The sequence below is a fragment of the Gorilla gorilla genome, chromosome 20 (assembly GCF_029281585.2).
Source record: "Gorilla gorilla gorilla isolate KB3781 chromosome 20, NHGRI_mGorGor1-v2.1_pri, whole genome shotgun sequence".
Lineage (NCBI taxonomy): Eukaryota > Metazoa > Chordata > Mammalia > Primates > Hominidae > Gorilla > Gorilla gorilla.
In genome coordinates, this window is record NC_073244.2 from 19,099,796 (window position 1) to 19,117,357 (window position 17,562).

A 17,562-nucleotide genomic window follows, 5' to 3' on the forward strand; every position below is an offset into this window, starting at 1 on the left:
CGCACTTAGGTGAACCTGACAGTGGAACCATATCCCTGGTGAGGTGGAACCTGCAGCCTGCTGGGCCCAGCCAGTAGCGGGTCAGTGGGACCTTCCCCTCCTCGGGTGGAGCCTCCACCACCAATGACAAGTTCTGACGGCTGTGCCTGTGCAGAGCGGGGAGCGAGCAGGAGTGCTTGGAGGGAGGGAAGCAGGCAGGAGGAAGGAAACAACCCCATTGTCATCCCCCAAATTACTGGCTGGGATGGCAGGGGAGGAGGCGGAAAGCCGACATTGTTTACTTAATTAAAAGTAAACAACAATTTGCCGCTGCCAGCCTCCCATTAGCTGTGTGCGAGGAGCCCTACGAGCTGCAGACTCGGCTTTCGCTCCCACCAAGCCGGCTCCTGATGCCACACCCCCAGCCTCGGCTCCCCAGGGCCCCGGGCCCTCCCCTGCTCATGTCCTCCTCAGGCTGAGGAGAGGGGAACAAGCTATTAAAAGTAAATAAATACATAAAAAGAAAACCCACTAGTGTCTCAGAGTCCTGTGGGTCAGGATAAGAATGTCAGAAACTGTCATGTGGCAGGCCAGCATGGGGCCTAGAGACCCCTGAGTGTGTACACTGAGATCTGGTTGTGGTGGGCTGGGCAGGGCAGGGGGCACTTCTTTGTCCAGTAAGCCAGATGCTGGACTACCTGGGGAAGGCAGCCTCCCTCCCTTCCTCCTTCCCTCCCCCCAGCCGAGGCCCTAGTCTATACTACCTGGAACCCTGGGCCTCTCTGCCCCAACTCCCACTTTTTCCTTTTCCCTTTTAGCAGCTTATAAACATCCTTCTCCCATCTTTTTGGCTCTGCTCCCAGAAGGGGGCTGTTCAGGGATCCTGGAGGGCTGGGGAGAGAGGCAAGCTCCTTGGGGCCTGAGGGGAGGAAGACAGCTGGAACTGGCCCCACCCCCAGGACAGTACAGCTACAAGTGACCCTAGGAACAGGGGAGGGGGTTGCCCTAAGTTGGGGTGAGGTGGGGACCCTCCCAGCTCCTGCTTCTCTGGAGCCTTCAAGCAGGAGGGGTGGTTGGATGGCAAGAGGGGTTTTGCATGGGCTTCCACCAGGCTCCAGGGGCTGAGCAGGACACCTTTCCAGGGATCTGTCCTCAGGAAAGCCCTCACCTCTCCTGTAGGCCCTGCCTGGAATTGTGTAGAGCACAGGCTTCCATCTGGACCTCGGTAGGCATGACCTGAGGCCCATGACTTTAAAAGCTCAGGATGTGCGCTGGGCGCAGGAGCTCACATCCGTAATCAATGCCAGCACTAGGAGGCCCAGACCAGAGGGTCGCTTGAGCCCAGGGTTTCAAGACCAGCCTGGGCAACACAGGGAGAACTTGCCTCTTCTAGTAGTTAAAAAGGGGTGGTAGCATGCACCTGTGGTCCCAGCTACTTGGGAGGCTAAGTAGCTGGGACCATAGCTGCATGCTACCACCCCCAGCTAATTTTTTAGGAGAGCTAGGAGGGTCCTTAAGCCCAGGAGTTTGAGGCTGCAGTGAGCTATGATGGCACCACTGCATTCCAGCCCGGGCGACAGAGCAAGACCCTGTCTCAAAAAAAGCAAAAAAGAAAAAGAAAAGAAAAAAAGCCCAGGGCCCGGATACTTGCAGGGAGAGAAGTACAGGAGCACATGAAACGTACCCAGCTTTATGAAACCATTGCTGAGCCTCCTTCTGGGGGCCAGACAGGTAAGGTGGGGAGGGGACGGTCTGAGAAAAGAGCTAGACTGAGTGAATGAAACAGCCCCAATCCCCAGGGTGTGGGGGTTGAGAACCCTGGTCTGGAGTTGGTCCCTCCAGGAAGATGTAGGTTCCCACTCTTCCCCGGAGCCACCGTCTCACCTTTCTCTTGTCCCATCCCCCATCCTCATTTGCCTCCTCTCATCTTAGTCCTCCACCATTAGGATTCACACATCCACATGCACGTGCACACAAGCGCATAGATCCCAGGATTTGTGCACATCGGGATTTTCACATGCACTCACACACATAGACAAATCTGGGAAGTCTGTCCCATACTTAATTGAATTAAAGGACTGGGGTTTGGCAGGACATTGTGTATCTGAGCTGCAGCCTCTTGCAGCCGTTTCAAGGGCTGATGGTTCAGTCTCCCTGTAATTCCAGCCGCTGCTGCTCCCTGTGGGCAGGTGGCTGGGTCTGCGCCTGTCGCCTCTCCCCTTCCCCTTCTCTCTCCTTTCACTTCCTAGGCCAGAGCCCCCCAGCACAGGGCCTGGGGAGGCTGGGGAGACCCAATGTATTCCTCCTCCCTTCTCTCACTTGCATTCTGGGAGCTAGTGGGAGGTTAGGGCCTCCTGAGGAGGAGGTACCCCCAGCGTGAGGCCAGGGCACTGTCAGAATAGAACAGTCCAGGCAAATCCCTCCTTCCAGGTTTTCTGCTGCCCATTCTTGGAGTGGGAGCTGGAGGCTGCTTGCCACTGGTTGGAAAGTGGACACACTTCTTGGCCAAGTGTAAGCCACCTGGCTTTAAAAGGTGGAGAGTCTGGTCTAAGGGCTTTGGGGAACCCTACCGGAGTGGCCAGGAGCCATAATGATTGGGGGAGTGGTGCCAGCGGATGGGGTGTGCTGCAGGGCAAGAGGGATGCTTTTTTTTTTTCTAATTTGATTTAATTAGAATTCTTTTTTTTTTTTTTTTTGAGACGGAGTCTCACTCTGTATCCCAAGCTGGAGTGCAGTGGTGCGATCTCGGCTCACTGCAACCTTTGCCTCTGGGGCTCAAGCGATTCTCTTGCCTCAGCCTCCCAAGTAGCTGGGACCAGAGGCATGTGCCACCACACCCGGTTAATTTTTTTTGTATTTTTAGTAGAGACGGGGTTTCACCATTGTTGCCCTGGGTGGTCTCGAACTCCTGAGCTCAGGCGATCCACTCACCTTAGCCTCTCAAAGTGCTGAGATTACAGGCATGAGCCACCGCACCCGGCCAAGAGGAACGCTTTTGGCCTCCATTTCTTCCCTCCACTTCAGCCTCTGCTTTGGCAGGCTCTGGGGTGGGAGTAAGCCTGTTCTCAGCTCCCCTTTACTAGGGACAGGTAATTCCACTCTGGCTGCTTCTTGGAGAACAGAGTGGATGAACTCAGTCCCCACCTCTCAGAGGGACCTAGTACAGAGCCCAGCCCCCACTCTGAGGAAGCCTTGGATGGGCCATTCCTGGCCCAGAGCCTGAGGCCATTGGAAAGGGCCTATATCCGGAACGGGTGAAGGAGAGAGCCCGGGAGCCTCACTGTGGGTGGGAGGGGCGTGGTCAGCCCGCCTTGCCTCCTGGGGCATCAGCTCCCAGCTTGTGCTGCACCCTCTGACCACAACTTTGTGGGGCGCCTGCTGTGTGCAGAATCTACCCCGAAACCTATAGCTTAGGAGAAGCCTGGGTAAGCTGCTAATGGCTGGTAGTATGGGTGTCCAAGGACCTGTTGGAGGAGCCTAGTCCAGCCCTACATGTGTGACCCTTGGTGCCTGGCAAGGCAGGGGGGTAGGGAGCAGCCCTCGCACAGCCAGCTAGACTGTTTTGCTCTGGGGCCTGAGGATTGGGGGGCCAGGGAAGCAACCAGGCCCAGCCTGGGGCCCTGTGAAGCGATCTGCACTGCCCAGGGTCAGGGGGATGGGGGGGTAGGCCTCACCTCGGCTAACCTCCCAGCGGAACAAAGGGGCCTTTCTCCACGCCTGCCCGGGAGGGTGTGCCCGCCCGGCTGCTGCCGCCACTGCAGAGGGCGCTGATTTTTTTTTTTTTCTTCCTGACTTTTCTCCATTTCTCTCTGTCTCTGGTTCCTGATCTCTGACTTTTATTCTCCATTTTTTTCACTTTTTATGGGGATGGGGTAGAGATCTTCCTTTTCAAGTGTTTACCAATTGCAGAGACAAGTCTGCACTGCCAAAAGGTGAGGGCATCCTGGGTGCGTTAGGAATACTCCGGGAGTCACGTGGCCTTAGACCCCCCCCCTCCCCCCCAAATCGAGGGCAGCTCCGTTCTGAAAGAAGCAGGCAGGATTCAGAGCGGCAGCCACGCAGGGTGGGACAGGGCTCATTGGATAACCCCCAGTCAAGCTATGCACCTGGCAGGTCCCCCGCCTTCTATTCGCCCACCCATTTCGCAGTCCCCTTTCCATCCGGCCCCCGCACCGCAAGCTGTTCCTAATCAATGCGAACGGGAAACTCGGCCCTCATATCACGGGATGTGTTTGGCAGCAACAGCAACAGGAGCCGCTGCCACGGGCAGCTCCTTCCTTGGTGCATAACCCAGGGTCCCAGTGGCCTGGGCCTGAGTGGGTTCTTCTCCTTCCTCTTGGGACCCCCTGGGTATGCAGAGGGAACCACATCCCCTGGAGCTCTGGGCCGGTCGCTGGCCGCGCCCCGCCGCAGCCCTCGGAGGGCAGCTAGTGTTAACTCGCTGCGCCACCTAGCTATGGCGTCCAGGAGTGCAGCGCTTCGCTCCCTGAACCGCGTCGCTCCCTGAACCGCGTCGCTTCCTGAGCCGCGCCGCTCCCTGATCCGTGCTGCTCGGCAGCCTGGGGAAAACCTCTTTTTGGTCCTTCAGGGAGTTATGAATGAGGAATTTGGCAGCTGTCAGTCGGAGGATCAATGTCACTTTGTTCCTTCAGCAGCCTTTGCTGTCCTTATGCAAGCTTGGTACTTTATAGTATATAAAACTCAAAGTTAAAATATGTTAAAAAAATCTGTAAAATTCCCCACTCACATCTCATGTTGCTGAGCGGGTCTTGGTTGTGTTGCACCAAGAAGCAGGAGAGACACACTGGAGGTCTAACAGCAGCAAGTCTAGGATTTGGAGCCTAGGCTTCTGATTCCAGGCCCAGGGCTCTATGCAGCACTCGGTGCCGTCCTATTCAACCCATCCCTGCCCAGGCTCTCAGGGCTCCAAGCTGGAACTTTGCAGTCAAAGGCCCAGATTCCTCGTATTTCCTCTGGACAGCTCTGGACAGTGGCTGCCTTCGGGTCTCCAGGGCAAGGAGAAGAGCAGGCCTGCGAGAGAGTGCTCTGCTGCCTTCCCCTGCTGTGCTGTTCTCAGTGAGGCTCCAGTTCCTTCCTCTGGTCATTCCAGCCCTTGAGTATGGTGCAAGTATGTTCAGTCCTGTGTCTGGAACCAGCTCGGCTTTGCAGGAAGATTAGCAGCATCAGGGTTTCCACATTAATTCACTGGACATGAGTGTCGGTGGTTGGGTTGCAAGAAAGCTATTCTTTCTTCAGGAGGGGGAAGGTGTCAGCTAGCTGGTGCCTCTGTTCCCTGGGTGGTCAGTGTAGCCATGGTTTGAAGAAGGATCTAGAAGGGTCTCTTTGGAGTCTTATCATCCACTGCAGCTGTGCTTTGAGATGTGGGGGATGTAGCAGCAAACAAAACCAACAGAGAGGGCTTGTCCTCAAGGGGCTGATGGTCTAGTGGGGTGTTCCTGGTCAGGACCTCCTGGCCTGAGTGGCCTGGTGGCCAGGTCTCTGGGGCTCTCATGCCTTCCAGAGCTAGAGCCTCCCACTTCCCCAGCCGTGGACCAGCCAGAGGTTCCCTGTGTAGGTGGGATTTGGAGGAAAGGCTGTTTAGTTTCCAGCCTCCAGGTGGGAGAAGGGCCCCACTTAAACATCTGATTATGGTGGGCATTTGTGTTTGTTGCTTGTCCATGAGCCAGGGTCAGTCCGTGCTGCACCAAGGCAAGTCTCCGGGTGAAGGAGGCCCCTTTGGAGTCACCAGCCTGGGTATTGAGTGCTCTCTCATAGGGGTTGAGGAAGTTAGCACCTGAGGAGGGGAGGCAGGTGGCTTCAGCCTGACTCCCACTTCCCCTTCCCCACAGGGTGAATTGAAGTCGGTGGGTTCTACAGTTCTAATCCCAGGCCCTGAGGTTTCCTGGATGGATTCTTCCAAGGAAAGGGAACAGTGGAGGGAGGCAGGAGCAGAGCTCTGCTTAAGGCCAGAAAGAGAGCAGGGGGCAGAGAGAGGTGGTGGGGGAGGCTGATGCTCCCCAATCCCTGCCGACCCTCTGTCCTTTTTGATTTCCTCAGGCAAATAGGCAGAGAGCTTAGGGACCTTCCCCTGCCCTGGGCTAAAGTCAATTTTCTGCTCTATAGGGTCTCACTTCTTCCACCTTCCTTTTCTTAGCCAGTTGTTCCTTCTCTGAGCCTCCTCCTTTTCCTTTTCTTCTTCCTTCCCTCCCTTCCCCAGAAGCATTCAGGGGTGGGTGAGTAGGGGCTCCTTGTCCTGGGGTCTCCCCAGCTCCTCACTCTGCTGAGTGCCCACCAGACAGATGCTGGCAGCTGCATGCAGCCCAGCAGTTGTGCACACAAAGCCACTCTTGAGTATCTTTAGGAAAGTTTTCCTCTTTCTGTTTTTTTTTTCTTCGCCCAAAGGAATAATTTCCTCTCTGCTCTTTTTTGTTTTTGTCCCCTTTCCCTGCCTCTCTCAGAATCTTGTACTGTACTTCTCTGATTCTTTTTGCCCCAGTCTTCTTTCTTTGCTTTGGCCCTGATTCTCTACTGTGGCTCCTCATTCTCTCTCCCTTTTTCTCTATCTTTTAGTTTTAGTTTTGTCTTTTGGTTGCTCTCTGGCTCTGGGGCTTCCTGCCTTCTCGCATCCCTCCTCCAAACTCTTGCTTGTCCCAGGCGCATCCCTTGAGTGGCCTGCAGAGCCTCCGCCTCCTGCTTCTCATACCAGGTTGGCATTAGGGTCTGGAGGACTCTGTCCCTTTATGAATAATTAGACCAAGGGCAAGTGTATTTGGGGGTAGGAGGAGGGTGATGCCCAGCCCTGGGAGGTTGGGACACTATTAATAGCCCTAAGAGCAGCTGGGGGTGAGGGTGATTGTCTGGCCAGCCTGTCCTGTCCTGGGCAGCTCAAAGGGCCAGAAAGGGCAGTGCTGGAAATAGAGAAAGCGGGTGGGGGTGGAAGAGCAGCTCTGCAGGCCCCTTGCCGGGATGGGACCCCCCCTCCCCAGGGCCCCTCTCTTTTCTTGGCATGTGGGGTATGGAGGGCATTCTCCACTGTCAGTTTTTCTTCGTCAAGTTGGGGAGGGGATAGAAGCTTCAGGGGCTGGGGGCCGCTTGCCTGGACCCCACCATCACATGACTCTTGGCCCCAGGCCCTCTCAGAAATGCTGGCTCTAGCTGCCGGCTGAATCGTGGCACCAGCCAGCACTGCCAGGAGAGGCGCCTGGCCTGGACGCCCATGGGCCTGTGCCTGTGCTCCTGGTTTTCTCAGCTCTCTGTATTCCAAGGCTGGGCTGGGCTGGGCAGGCCTTGGGCCTAGCACTCCCAGAGTCTAGGGGGACAAGCTCTATCCTCCCTGTTCCCTGTTGGCCCTCTCTCCCCGACCCCTGTTTCTAGTATGGTGACTGTCTTGAGACCGTTGGATGGCTATTGCATACCGATGTGGGGAGGGATATGCCTGTACAGGTGTCTGCCCAGGCTCTGCCATTATATTTGCAGAGAAACCTATCTGTTGCTCTTTGTAGATGGTAGTGGGCCAGGCCCCAAGGGAGCCCCTCTGTTCACTGGCAGTGGTCCCTGGGGTAAGACACCAAAAACTGCAATCTAGGACACACTCACCATGTACTCAAGAGCGTGAGCTCCTGGGGAGGGGAGCTGAGGGTCAGCCACAGCTTCCCCCACCAGGGTGGGAGGTGGCATTTGAACAGAGTTGAGAAGGAGGAATAAGCATTCAGCAAATGGAGATGAAGGGAAATAGTAATCCAGGTGGAAGGACAGGCAACATTTATGTAGCCCCAACTATGAGCCAGGCCCTGAGCTAAGCACCTTATTATACATATTTTCTCATTTATTCCTTACCCAGGAATGCTAATGGTAGGTGTTATCTCCCTTTTACAGATGAGGAAACAGTTCATAACTTGACCAAAGTCACAGGCTGGTAGGTTCTGGAGCACGGATGTGAATTCGGGGGAGCCTTGGTATGCCATTGCTGGCCACCCACCTCCTTCCTCCTCCTACCCTCCATTTCAGCATGCCCCCTTCGGCCCCTCTGTGCTGGGGCAAGGCCAGCTCACCCAGGATAGGGTATCCACAGTGGTAGAGCACCGTGTTGTACCCCCTCAGTGGACACAGGCTCCAGACCAAGGGCACCTCCCTGGGTAGGCCAAGGGCAGGCTCAGAGGACAGGTGAAGCAGACCCAGGCCAATGGCTCCTGCCTTTCTCCATCTCCCCAAGATGTTTTTCTTTGCCTTCTTCCTTGCCTGATCTTTGCCTGTCATCTTCAATCTCTTCTGCTCTGATGGGAATTCCTACCCATTGGCAGGTGGGCCTTTGTCCACCTGCTGGGTGCTCTGTTGTGCACTAGGGGCATATCCCTTCTCTCTCTCCTTTGCTGGCCACTGCCTGTCATCCCTTGGGGAAGAGCAACTGAGCATTCAGTTCCCCAGTGCCTCCTGGCTGCTTCTGCCGCTCCATGCCTGGGCCCATCTAAAGGAGTTCTCCCTGGGCTGGGGACGGCTGCTAATGAACGGGAGCCGAGCAGAGAACACTGAGTAGCTCACACCAGAAGAACTCCCTGGAGGGCTCTGGGGCCACTTGCTGGGGATGGAAGGGAGGTGGGAGTTCTATTGTTTTCTTGGAGGAAAATTTTAAGCTTAGGAACACCTTTCTCATTATATGAGGGAGGCAGTGATGGGCTGTGTGGCTGGAAGGCTTCTGGCTACGAGTCTATCTCCACATGGGGAGTGGAGGCAACCAAGGACTGTAGGAGACAGGCCTTCTTCACCTCGACACCGTGTGGGGCCTGAGGCTTTCAGATGAAGTGTGAGACTGCTCTGCTGGTCTCCTGGGTACAAGATGAGCTGATGGACTTGCTTTCTCCTCGCTTCCCGAAGCCTCACTGCCGAGCTGTGAGTCCTGTAGTAGCCAGGCCTGGCACTTGCTCCAGGGGCACCTGTAGAGGCCGGGATGTGTTGGAATGGAGAAAGTAGTTCTTCCTGGGGTCAGGGGATGGAGAGGGGAATGTCCCATCCAGATGCTGGCCCTTCATCTGCCAGGTTCCTGTGCCTTCCCTACCCCCCCCTCCCCCCACCATGGCTTTTCTTGAGCCTAGGCCCTAGGGGCAGCCAGAGCAGGCCTAGACCACATGTGGGTGTCACTCGGTTTCTTCCTCTTTCCTGTCACTTATCCCCCCTGCCATGTCCTCTTCCCCCATCTCCAGCAGGTCAGTCAAGTCAAAGGCGGAAGCCCCTTTGGATCTATGAGCAGGGAGGGAATGAGGAAAGGGGAGAGGATGATAATGGGGTGGCATGTTCCCCTGTCCTTATCCCTGCCCCCACCCACAGCTTGCGGGCTCTGCTTCTTGTTCAGGCTCCTGCTTTAAATCATGTGAGACTCTAGGGATGACAGAGGAGGGAAAAACCTGCCACCTCAGGATGACTCCAGGATGTGTGTGTGCATGTGTGTGTGTTTGTGCACATGTGTGTGTGCACATGTGTGTGTGCACATGCATGGTGGCTGGTGGAGCAGGGTGAGGAATGGAGAGAAGGAGAGGAAGATCCTAGAAGCCCCGTGGGCCCAGACCCTGGCCAAGCCTCATCCCCCTGGTCTGCCCTCTGGCTGCCCTGCATTCTCAAGGACTTCCTTGGTCCCCTGAGTCTCCTGTCTGCTGAGACGGGGAGAACCCCTCTGTGACCTGTCCCCTTAGCCCCCCATCTATCCACCGTTCCCCTCCTCAGGGTGTCTCAGATTCTCAGACTTGAGTTTCAGGAGGCACAATAGTTACATTCTCCAGCTCTGATTGCTACAGGCGGGGCCTCTGGCTCCCCTTGAGATTGGGTTTCCCGTGCCCTGGATGCTCCGGAATCTCAGAGGAAGGGGGAGAGAAGTAGGAGGCGGGTGCAGTGCTGGGAGGGCCAGTGATTGGCCCCAGAATCGCATCAGCCCTTCAGAGGATGGGGTGTTGCAGCTGCCCAGAGGCACCCCCAGAACAGAATGTACCCCCACTTGCTTCTGGAATGTCAGGCCTGGGAGGGCCAGGGGATGGGCAGGCACACCCCAAGGGCTGTTCTGCCCGTTTCCAAAGGCCAGCGGTTCCTGCAGAGTTGAAGGGGATTCCTCTCTGGTGGCTCCAGATGTACCATCTCACTCCACCCTTTCTTGACAGCAAGAAGTGGCTAGTGGCACCTCCGTGTGTGTGTGCGTGTGTGTGTATGTGTGTGTGTCTGAGTCTGAGCATATGAGTGTATGCATCCAAGTGTATGCACATACCTGGGTATGCATATGTGGGTTCAGCTAAGGCCAAATCTGTGCACACCCCTCAGCCTCCATAAAACTTGTTAGGCCAAAGTCCGTGGGGGCAATTGGCCAGCAAATTATACATGGCCCCTTTCACAGTACAAGTTTGTTTCGAGCGGGAGCTGAGGGCAGTGTTGGCTGTAGCCAGCAGGAATTCCTCCCTCACCCTAGTGGGAGCCATAACTATCTTCCCATCTGTAGGTGGAAAATATATATATATATTAAAAACATGCATCCGGGCACGGTGGCTCACGCCTGTAATCCCAGCACTGTGGGAGGCTGAGACGGGCGGATCACCAGGGCAGGAGATCGAGACCATCCTGGCTAACACTGTGAAACCCCGTCTCTTCTAAAAATACAAAAAATCAGCTGGTCCTGGTGGCGGGTGCCTGTAGTTCCCAGTACTCGGGAGGCTGAGGCAGGAGAATGGCATGAACCCGGGAGGTGGGGCTTGCAGTGAGCCGAGATCGCACCACTGCACTCCAGCCTGGGTGACAGAGCGAAACTCCATCTCAAAAAAAAACAAAAAACAAAAACATGCTGTCAGTTGGAGTTTATGTGCAATCCCAGGCTCCTCCTGGCTGCTGGAGCTTCCCCTCCAGAGCTCTACTGAAGAGGCAGTGTCCTCTTGGAAACACGCACAAGCACACGTGCCTGCAAACAGCAGAAGGAAGAGGGGGGTGCTGAAGAGGTGAGGGGGAGGCAAAGGAAGGACAGAGGGAGGGGAGCCAAGGGAGACAGGGAAGTAAGATCAGAAATGGGGATCCAAGGGGAAAGGCAGAGAGCTGAATAAAAGAAGTAAGGTGGGGACTTGTTCCAGGGGCTGAGAAGGGGAGCTGGTGTGGCTGTGAGAAGGGCAATTTTGCAGGAGAACTTTGTGGCTGTTCCAGAGGATACTGAGGGGCCCCCAAGGAAGAGAGGGGCCCAGAGTGGCCACTTGGCTGAGCCTGGCTCTGGTCTGGGCACTGCCAGAGGCCTCCAGCCCACAAGCTGTTGTTGCTGTGGAATGACCAGTGGTGTGCAGATGAATACAGAGTGGCCCCAGAACCTGGAGCCAAATCCCGTTTCAAAGGCTTCTTCAGCAGAGCCCACTTGGGCCCATGCGGAGGGAGTCCAGTCTTATCGCCTGCTTCTTCATAGCCCTCCCTTCCAGAAGCCTGCAAAGTGGCCAGAACCATGGGCAGGGGAGGCCTCTGCCTCAGAGACATGGATCTCACGAGTAGCCCAGGTCCCCAGAGAAGGACAGCCAGCAGAGCTGCGTGTTTGTGTGACACGAGCCAGCCTGACACCCCCAAACAGCATCGAGAATGAGCTGTGGGCTCTGAGATACTCTCCCTCCCCTAGCCTGGCCCAGAAACCAGGGACCCCGAATGCCAGCCTGGCCAAGGCACCTGTCGGACACAGCGGCTGGGCTCAGGTTTTAGGCAGCTGCATTCGATGGGCCAAGTGGGAAGCAGCTGAGAGCACAGAAAGAACTCTCCAGCTTCCAGCACCAGCATGGAGGGAAACTCTGAGTTGGTGTGGGGCGAGGGGAAGCAGCAGCACCCACTCTATCCCATCTCCAACCAGTATCTCCAGGGAGCGCTGGGAGCCACAGTCCCTGAAGAGACTGGGAGGGTGGTTGGGTGGCCCTGAACTTGGGGGTGCACAGTTAGTGTCCCCACTGGCTGGCAAGAAGCCTGAGGCCAGAAAGCCTTCCAGGGGACATGGCCCCAGAAGACTGGGGAATCAGAGAGACAGTCCTCGGGGGCGTCGGCCGATGACAGAGGATAAAAGATGAAAGATGGAGCCCGGCACCTGCCCGCGTTGTGCCAGCCAACACTGTCCCTGCCCCTCCACTGGCCCACAGGCCACCAGCTGGCCCATTGTCCCCAGTGAGAGAGCAGACACTGGAGGGGGCTCCCTTGTGGGCAGGGGATCACTCATGTACGCCTGCCTGGCAGGGACTGCCAGGGGAGAGCCACCCCGGGCTCAGGGGCAAGGAGGAAAGAAGTGGGGGTGGCCAAGAGACGGAGCGTGGAGACTGAGTGGGAGGCCCGGCCGGTGTCCGGGAGGCTGCCCTCCACCTTCAGAGTGGAGAACAGAGCCCTGCTGTGCTGCAGTCAGGTCCCCTCCTGTGCTGTTGGCAGTGGGCAGTGTGCGGGGCCTGCGAACAGGAGATAAAGAGTTCAGGCAGAGTGTTTTTTCTCACTAACCGTGGATTTGTGTATTTGTTCAGCTGGTGGCTCTGATAAGCCCCATTCTGCCAGATAAAAGCAGAGCAGCCACGAGGCAGGGCCTGGGGAGGGGCATCCTAAAGGGGCCTTGCTCCTTTCTGTCCCAAATCCCAGGGTTATCCCCTCCCCTGGGGAAGCCCAGACAGGGAAGGCAGTCACGACATGGAGATGCTCTGCAGCTCCTGTCACCTGTCCAGAGCAGGTGTAGACCTCAAGGCAAGGCTCCCCAAAGAGCACGCCAGGTAAGAAAGCTGGCCCACGTTGTGCCTCTGGTGGGCAGGACGTCTCCTTGCCTCCCCAGGAGCCCTTTCACCATGGACCTAGTGGCCTCTCTGGGCCCTGCAGCCACTGGCTGGTTCCTGCCAGCCTCCTTCCTCTGTCTATCCAAGGCACATCCCCAAGCTGACAGGGTGCTCAGAGACCTTCCCCCGTCACATCCCTGGTGTCCCGAGGTGCCTGCGGCCCTATCGGGGCAGGGGTCTACTCTTGCTGAGCTAGTTAAGGCCCTGGCTAGAGATGGCCTGTGAGGACTTTAGCCACCTTTGAGTAGAGCTGCGGTGTCCCCTGCCCCTGGCTTCAGCCTTCCCTGCTCCTTTCACTGTGCTGGCCAGAGGGGAGAAGGAGAACACCACTTGAGCAGATCAGTGGGGCCCTGGCTGCAGCTGCCCCGGCCGCAGGCCTGGCTCCTGTGCCTCTGAGCCTGGGTCCAGATTTCCCATGTCTCTGCCTTTTGTCCTGGAGCTGAGCTGAGCATGTCAGGGGCCGGCGGTCGCGGCATTGTGAGCCTCCGGCTGAGGCCGCCAGCCGTAAGATGGCTGCCAAGGTCTAAAATGGCTGCCAGCAGCGCCCGGAGCAGCGCCCGGAGGCGCGTGGCAGGGACTGCACTCGCACCGGATCCTTGCTCCCACTTGCTCCTTTACACAGAGCTAATAGTAATAACAGCAATAACGTTTTGGGGCTGTGTCCTGATTTAGAAGGATTTCCTGTCTGTCGCGCTCTCCTGGAGCCCTATTTGTCTCTGCCTCAGTCGCTGGCCCACCTCCATCTCTTTGTCGGGTTCCCTCTCGGCTGTCCCTGGGCTGGGTACGCGCATGCGCATCCACACACGCGTGTGCACGGGCACATGACTTGCCATCTCCACTTGGCCTTTCGCAGTGGGTCGGGGCCGCTCCCATGGGGTGGACTGTGAGGCTTCCTCCTTCTTCCCCTGATTCCACTGATCCAGCTCTGGAGGGCTTGGTGGGGACCAAGTTGTCCCTAGGATGAGTGGGGTTCATAGCAGAGAGACCCCTGGGCAGCAGAGTGGGGACCACGTGCCCCTCGCTGAGCTCTGCACATGGGTCCTGAGGTTGTGCCCTTCCTGAGCCATGATTTAGAGCAGCCATAGGACTGGGGTCTGAGGAGGCCCTGGGGTGGGCTGCCTGCTCCGTAGACCCCTTGGCTGTCACTCCCGGACTGGCTGGGGCTCAAATCAGACCCAGAAACCCAGCAATGGGCCAAGGTGAAAGAGTGAGGTAGTATCAAGAAAGTTCACATTCACACCATGCTATGGCACAGAGAGGCTGCCCTCTCAGGGAACATGGGTAGGCTTCCTCCAGAGCAGAGAGTGCCACTAACAAAGAGATGGCTCAGGGTGGGAACCTCTTTTGCCAAACACACCACCAGGGCTGAGCGAAAGGGGAGGTATGGAAGGATACACCCCAAACCAGAGGTGGTGAAGTATATCCTTCCATATTAAAAGCACTTGTTAGCACTTTCCGTATTAAAAAGAACTACTTTTTCTTGACTCGCTACAATAGTATTTATTTTTTGGAATTAAAAAATCAAAAGTTAAGTGGGGATGGGGTGGAGGGGAAGTGGAGCCTGAAACAGTCACCCTTTTTCACCCATTACACTAAGGCAGGCAGCCTGGAGCATGGCCAGTGCTTTCAGCCCCGGGCATGGTGGGGCCCTCATGCTGCAAGCAGGGGTGCCACCCGGGTGGGCTGCATCCTGCCCTCCAGCCCCAGAACCCAGCTCTGTTCCTTGCCTCCCAAGTGACTGATGGGGTGCCTCACCCCACCCCTAGGGCTGATGTCACCTTTTGTGAACCTCCTTTATGGTGGGGGCCAGCAGGTTGAATCAGGGTGGTGGCGAGACCCAGGAGGCAGGAATGCTGTTTGAAGTCGGGCAAAGCCCTGGCCAATACCAAGGCACGTTTTTCAGATGCCACCCCCATGTGGTCCCCCTGCGAGCAGCTGATTCTTCACCAAATGCCTGGCTTCCTCCTGCCCCACAACCTGCCTGGCCCCCCTCCACCACCCTCTCGCCAGCTGTCATGCCTAGGCAGGCATTCTGGAGGTCCCCGTTGTGCCCCTGGCACACAAAGCTTTGAGGACCGGGGGGACCGGGGTGGGGGGCTTTCCCAAGCTCAGCAAAATATTCACACACACACTCCACCCTGCCCCCAGCCCTCTGTGAGCTCCCACTGCACAATGAGCCCTTGTCTCGGGGCTCCCTCTGAGCAGCTGTGGCACCGGGGCATGAGACAGCCCAGACAGGCTGGCACAGAGCGGGCGACAGCGTCAGGGCAAACCTCCCCCCTCTGGGTTGCCAGGCACTGCCTCTGAGCATAAAGGTGAGGTGGGGGAGGCACAGGCAGACAGGAATGGCTTCAATTAACCAAGTTAGGGAAGGGGATGCTCCTCTGGGAGCTGGAGCTGGGTGGGGGATGGGGGACCCTTGGGTCTGTCCCCGCTGTGGAGAGAGATGGTCTCCGACTTCTCTCTTGGGACCCCTCTTTGCTCCTGACTCTTGGCCGGTGCTTCTTACCTGAGGGTGACTTTGCCCTTAAGGGCACAGTGGACAATGTCTTGGGACAGTTTGGGTTGTCACAACTGGGGTGCTACTGTCATCTAGTGGGTGGAGGCCAGGGATGCTGCTCAGATACCCCACAGTGCACAGGATGGTCCCCACCAGAGAGAGCAATCCAGCCCAAATGTCAGCAGTGCTGAGGCTGAGAAACCTGCACTGGGCCTGTCTTTCCTTCCTGCTTTGGGTCTCCCGGAGCCTCCTGGGGCTGGTTTGGGGAGAGGATGGGGTGAAGGTTTCTGTAGCCAGGGTGGGCCGTCCCTGCTCCTGCACCAGGCTGGAGGGGCCAATGCTTGGCTGGTGCTTATGGGGAACTTTGCTCCTGACACATTCTCCCCTTTTGTGTCTCCTGCAGAATCCGGACAATCAGATAGTTCAAACCAGCAAGGAGATGCGGACATCAAACCACTGCCCAACGGTCAGTGCCCCCCACCTGCCCAGCTGCCCTTATCCTTCATGCCCCTCCACTTCCTTCCCCCACCCTGGCTGTCCTGGCCACCCTCACTTCTTCCCCTTCATTCAGCTGTCCCTTGACTGAGCTTAGCCTGCTGTCCTGAGGGGATGGGGGCACACCTAGAGGATCGCCCCCTGTTCGGTGTAGACCTGAGGGCCAGCCTGGAGCTGGAAATGGGACTTGGGAGGGAGAAGCAACAGTGGGGAAGACCTTTGGAAATAGCCAGGCATCCCCCTTCTGGCCTTGTCTTGACTCACTCATCCTTTCCCCTCTTCAGGGCACTTAAGTTTCCAGGACTGTTTTGTGACTTCCGGGGTCTGGAATGTGACGGAGCTGGTGAGAGTATCACAGAGTAAGTGAGTCCTTCCTTCCAGGCCAGGGATGGGGATTGAAAGTGAGGAGGTGGGACCTCATGGGATGTCCTCCTAATGGGGTCTTAGGGCAGGTGGATGGGGACAGATGCTTTCTGGGACACTCTCGGCTTCACTGGTGCTGGGCTGGGTACAATAGAGTCTTCCAGAGAGGCCTGTCTCCAGTCTCCATTGCTTTGGAGGAAAAAGAAAAAGTCACAACCAAAGGCTCTTCTGTGACCCACTAGCTGGGAGGAGGTTCCTCAGCAGCCCAGATGGCCCACTTTCTCCCATCTCCTGGCCCCACAGTAAACTCACCCTGGGCTTCTGGGAAGCTGTTCATGACAACGAAACAGACCCCATCAGGCCTCCCCCCACCTCCAAACCTCATCACCCTCTCGTTCTTCCCAGCTCCTGTTGCAACAGCATCAGGGCCCAACTTCTCGCTGGCGGACCTGGAGAGTCCCAGCTACTACAACATCAACCAGGTGACCCTGGGGCGGCGGTCCATCACCTCCCCTCCTTCCACCAGGTAAGCTCAGTGGCCCTGCCTTTCCATCTTCTCTCCACTCCCCCCAGGGCCAGGGCCGTCCCAGTGGCTATAGTCAGCTGTGTCACCGAGGCTAGGGTGCTTCAGAATGTCACCTCTCATTGAGGGCACTGGCTCTAACACTTTAGAGTCCACCATGCGCAGTCACCCACTGAGCTCCTGCTTTGTGCTGTCATGAAGGACCCAGCCCTGGGGACACAAACTCGCACAAGGCATCGCTTTGCCTGGAAGTGGGAGTCCAAGAAGGTCTCTGTCTTGGGGAGATGACATTTGAGCCCAGACACAGAGGGGGTTGTTGGGGGGTGTGGGGAAAATGTTCCAGGAGAAGAGGGTAGCCTGTATCCCAGTTCAGCCTGCACAGGCTGGTGGGGCACCCTGCAGAGGGCTTTGGAGGCCAGAAGAAGGCATTTAGACTTCATCCCTGGGTAGTGGGGACCCCTGAGGGGTTTTAAGCAGGGGATGCTGAGGGTGTGTGTTCCAGAAAGCTCTCTCCAGCAGCAGTGTGTGTGGGCGGGACTGATAGCCAGTTAGGAGGCCATTGGAAAGGCTAGAGTGGGGGAGGGCCTGGAGGGTGGGGTGGATGGAGAGGGAGGGAGCTGCTTGGGAGGCAGGGATGTGGGTTCTGGCCAGGGCAAGTTGTGCTGGGCAGGGTCCACTCCACTTTTTTTTTTTTTTTTTTTAAACGGGTGTTTATATTAATTGCGAGATTTTTGGCATTCATTTTGATTTTTTAAAAATATGGGACTAGGCCAGGCTCAGTGGCTCACGCCTGTAATCCCAGCACTTTGGGAGGCCGAGATGGGCGGATCACGAGGTCAGGAGATTGAGACCATCCTGGCTAACACGGTGAAACCCCATCTCTACTAAAAAATACAAAAAATTAGCCAGGC

General features: G+C 56.8%; 1 protein-coding gene across 10 annotated transcripts in view; it reads left to right on the plus strand.

Moving 5' to 3' along the window:
• Nucleotides 1-17,562, plus strand: part of NFIX (nuclear factor I X) — a 103,125-nt gene that overhangs the window by 61,700 nt on the left and 23,863 nt on the right. For all 10 annotated transcript variants that reach the window (XM_055371762.2, XM_063701778.1, XM_063701777.1 and 7 more), the window contains 3 exons: nucleotides 15,674-15,736; nucleotides 16,050-16,124; nucleotides 16,534-16,654. In XM_055371762.2, coding sequence (XP_055227737.1) covers nucleotides 15,674-15,736; nucleotides 16,050-16,124; nucleotides 16,534-16,654 — 259 coding nt within the window. The remainder of the gene's footprint in view (nucleotides 1-15,673; nucleotides 15,737-16,049; nucleotides 16,125-16,533; nucleotides 16,655-17,562) is intronic.